Below are 3691 nucleotides of genomic sequence, written 5' to 3'. Positions count from 1 at the left end.
GGTGGGGGAGGGGGCTGTTCGGTGAGAGGGCATGGGGGGGGTTGGCGGCTGGCGGGGGCGGGGGAGGGGAGGCGGCGTGGCTCCGGCCTGGCGCGGCCTTTGAGGAGGGGGCAGGCTGCAGTACCGGAAATGCCCCCTACGGGAGGCTGTCCTCGGGGTCGGAGGCCGCATGGCCGAAGGTGGACGGGGGCCGCATGGCAGCGCGGGGACCCCTCCCCCCAGGTCCCGGCCACCGGAAGCCCCGGGCGGCCACATGGTGGGCGGGAGCCGGCAACCCACGGCGCGGAGAGAGCTGGTCTTCGCAGGCGCCTAAGGGAGCTTGGAATTTTGAGGAGTGGGAGAGGCCGGAGGCCCGGATCAGGATCACCTCGGAGAGCCCGCTGTGGGCATATGTTACGGCTCCCCCCACCTCATGGATCTTTGGAGCTTTCCCCCTAGCCCTCCTGTGAAGTGAGGCGGCCAGCCAGGTGTAAGTGGCGCTCGTCCGTGCTGGGAGGCCAGAGAAATGGGGAAACGGAGGGCGATTGGACGGGAGCCCAACTCTTCTCGGACGTGCCGACGGCGCCTTAAAGTCCCAGGCAGATGAGTTACCCGCTGTGATAGGTGCTCTTCACCTTGTCACTGTTCTGTCGTGGTGTCTGACCTGAGAGTGCCTGGTTTTAGGGTCTTTAACTCTGCTAGCCTAGTATAATTCATACTACTCACTACTACCAGCCTTTTGCTTTCATTTTATTGTCATTCACCACTCCCCACTCCCCCACTTTGTACTGACTGTACAGGCCGGGCCTGAAAAGCCGACAGGACTGATGCACCCTGGGAAAAGTGGGAGGGCCCTTGAGAGGCTGGGTTCCTGGGTTCCCTTTGGGAAACCAGAGGTGTTTGGCAGGGAGATCAGTTAGAAAACAACTTTGCTTTCTCCCTCTCGGCTGCATCTGCAAATGCATGTTGGAGAGGCGGGAATCCCCCAAAGCGGCCTTGTGGTTTCCTGTACCAATGACGGGCTCTTGTGTGGATAGAGTGGGGGGGGTGTAACAGAGACGGGTGGGGCTCCCAGTCCTCCGGTCTCCACCCCCTCCCCCCCTACATTAGCCCCGCCTTTTTGCTGGCTCATAGCTGCTCACCTAATTATAGCCCTGGTTATGTGTGGGGAACAGGGGTGGTTGGTTTCAGTGGCAAGTAACACCTGAGTCCTCCCTCGACCAAGAATTAGGCCTTTGCCCATATCAGAGATTTGGGATCCTAAATTCCTGGAGCTTTTGGTATTTCAAGCCACTCTTTTAGCTTTCATATGGGGTGGGGATCCAGCTTATCTCCACTGCCATACACACCAGTTCTTCGTATTTTTGATCTAATCAGCATTTAGTCTAGAAGCTATTTTACGTGGGTAAAGGGATAAAGTGCTGGGGGAAAAAATGAAGCAATGTTTCTAGAGTGGAGTGGGATGGATTGGAGACCGTATTAATTCTTTCCTCACTGACCCTAGTTCTCTTCTTGACTCTAGTTGGAATCGTAGCCTCTTAAAATGGCAGATGATTTGGACTTCGAGACAGGAGATGCAGGGGCCTCAGCCACCTTCCCGATGCAGTGCTCAGCATTACGTAAGAATGGCTTCGTGGTGCTCAAAGGCCGGCCATGTAAGATTGTGGAGATGTCAACTTCTAAGACCGGCAAGCACGGCCATGCCAAGGTTAGAATTTCATTTCTGTACCTTGCTTTCCCCACCTGCTGTCGTCAGTGCTAGCTCTCTCTCTTATTTAGCTCTTGTATTACTTATTACCATCTGGCTCCTGGTGGTCAGTACTCAGCCTTGGACACCTTTTTCAACTATTGCACCAGCCTTCAGCTTCCTCCTCGGTTACCCTCCTGTGCCCCAACATCCTTGGAGCCCCTTCCTTTCTCCATTTTTGTGTGTCTCCAATTTTTCTTCGTGGTCCTCTATGCTCTGGCTGTTCAGTTGCTCTGTTCTTTTTCCTGGCCTTTGCTTTTTGTATGTGTCTCTCTTGAGTCTTTGTAGGTGCTCTTGTTTCCGTTAGTTTGTCCATGTTTTCTCCAGTCCTAACATAAAATGCACCCCTCCCCTGGCAGGGCACCAGTGCACATCTCTGCACCTCTGTACATCACTGCTCCACTCTCCAGGTCCAGCTTTCCCATCACATCTCTGATGCAAGGTCAGAGTGCCTCTACCTGCCCCCTCTTCTTGGAGCCTGCTTGCTTACTTGGTCAGCATTTTCCTTACAGCTTTCCTTGTAACTTCAGACTCCCCACCTCCCCCCCACCCAAAACTTCAACCTGATTCATCTTTGAATTTCCTCTGCTTTTGTTCCTTAATCATTTTTTCTGTTTTCTATTGACTTGGCATTTGTCATGGGTTACCTCCAAATGTCTAGATCATTCTTTCTGGTTTCCTTATTTCCTATATGTGTAATTCTGCTCTCTCCCAACTCCTTTTTATTTTCAGCTCTTATTCCTTCCTGTTTTTGAACTCTTTTCTTCCTACCTTCCAAGTTCTCGGCCTTTTATGCTGATGTCAATAAAAGGTCTTGTAAACTTTTACCTAGGTTCCTCCTACTCCCCTAGAATCTTGGTCTGTTAACGTTTTGATAGCTTGAGGTAACTGACTGCTCCAAGGCTGCCCTACAACCTCACCTGTGTGGTCAGCTGCAATTTCAGTGGTGGTCTTTTGGCCTCAGGCTCTTTTTAGAGCCCTTTAGTGAGCCTTTTAGTGTTTTCCTTTTTGAGTTGATTGGTTCAATTCCAACTCTTCTTTGTCCTGACAACCTAGTGTGACTTCCCCCCACCCAGCCAGGGATCTCCTCCATCCTAGAGTATAATTAGATTTCTCTTTGATGTGATGTAGGTCCATCTGGTTGGTATTGACATCTTCACTGGGAAGAAATACGAAGATATCTGCCCGTCAACTCATAATATGGATGTCCCCAACATCAAAAGGAACGATTTTCAGGTATGTAGGTGACATGATTGTAGGTGGGTTAGTAGTAGCAGTTGGCAGGGGTGGGGGCAGGCAGTAGAAGTTGATACTGACCAAAGACCTTGTGCTGAGAGAAGGGAGATGGGCAAGAGAGGGTATTCGGTGTTAGCTGTTTGCCACCCTAGTTTGCCCATCACACCCTTCATCCTCAGGCTACTTGGGCCTATCTTCAGCTTTCTTCTCTGTCTGCCCCTAGCTGATTGGCATCCAGGATGGATACCTATCACTCCTCCAAGACAGCGGGGAGGTGCGAGAGGACCTCCGTCTGCCTGAGGGAGACCTTGGCAAGGAGATTGAGCAGAAATACGACTGTGGAGAAGAGATTCTGGTATGGTGCTCCCAAGTTTGTACCCAGCTTTGTTCTTTGTGCTTCTTCCCCTGCTTTGCACTCACACATGACTCCCCTTCCCTGTGCTTTCCCAGATCACGGTGCTGTCCGCCATGACAGAGGAGGCGGCTGTTGCAATCAAGGCCATGGCAAAATAACTGGCTCCCAGGTGAGTGTGACTCCCCCCTTTCACATACTTTATCTCCATCAAAGAGCTAGATTAGCCTTAATGGCTTATTTTCTGCCTCCTAGCATGGTCCTGCCCCCTCACCCTTTTCCCCTGTGAAGGTTTACCCTGTCTTACCTGCTTTCTCTCTCTTACCCAGGGTGGCTGTGGTGGCAGCAGTGATCCTCCAGCCTGCAGAGGCCCCCCC

General features: G+C 52.0%; 2 protein-coding genes across 4 annotated transcripts in view; one reads left to right on the top strand and one right to left on the bottom strand.

Annotated features, from left to right (window-relative positions):
- YBX2 (Y box binding protein 2) overlaps positions 1–196 on the bottom strand; it is a 25802-nt gene extending 25606 nt beyond the window's left edge. Inside the window, exon 1 of the mRNA XM_010847499.1 lies at positions 141–196. Within this exon, the coding sequence (XP_010845801.1) occupies positions 141–196 (56 nt within the window). The remainder of the gene's footprint in view (positions 1–140) is intronic.
- EIF5A (eukaryotic translation initiation factor 5A) overlaps positions 1–3691 on the top strand; it is a 4572-nt gene extending 881 nt beyond the window's left edge. For 2 of the 3 annotated variants that reach the window (XM_010847337.1, XM_010847336.1), the window contains exons 2-6: positions 1502–1687; positions 2858–2962; positions 3186–3317; positions 3413–3486; positions 3644–3691. In XM_010847337.1, the coding sequence (XP_010845639.1) occupies positions 1523–1687; positions 2858–2962; positions 3186–3317; positions 3413–3475 (465 nt within the window). In that variant the 5' untranslated portion in view covers positions 1502–1522 and the 3' untranslated portion in view covers positions 3476–3486; positions 3644–3691. Of the gene's footprint in view, positions 1–1155; positions 1260–1501; positions 1688–2857; positions 2963–3185; positions 3318–3412; positions 3487–3643 lie in introns of those variants that run through there. The other variant, XM_010847338.1, reaches the window with a different exon arrangement.

The sequence above is a fragment of the Bison bison genome, unplaced genomic scaffold (assembly GCF_000754665.1).
Source record: "Bison bison bison isolate TAMUID 2011002044 unplaced genomic scaffold, Bison_UMD1.0 scf7180017864249, whole genome shotgun sequence".
Taxonomy (NCBI): Eukaryota; Metazoa; Chordata; class Mammalia; order Artiodactyla; family Bovidae; genus Bison; species Bison bison.
This window is presented reverse-complemented; position numbering and strand designations above follow the sequence as displayed.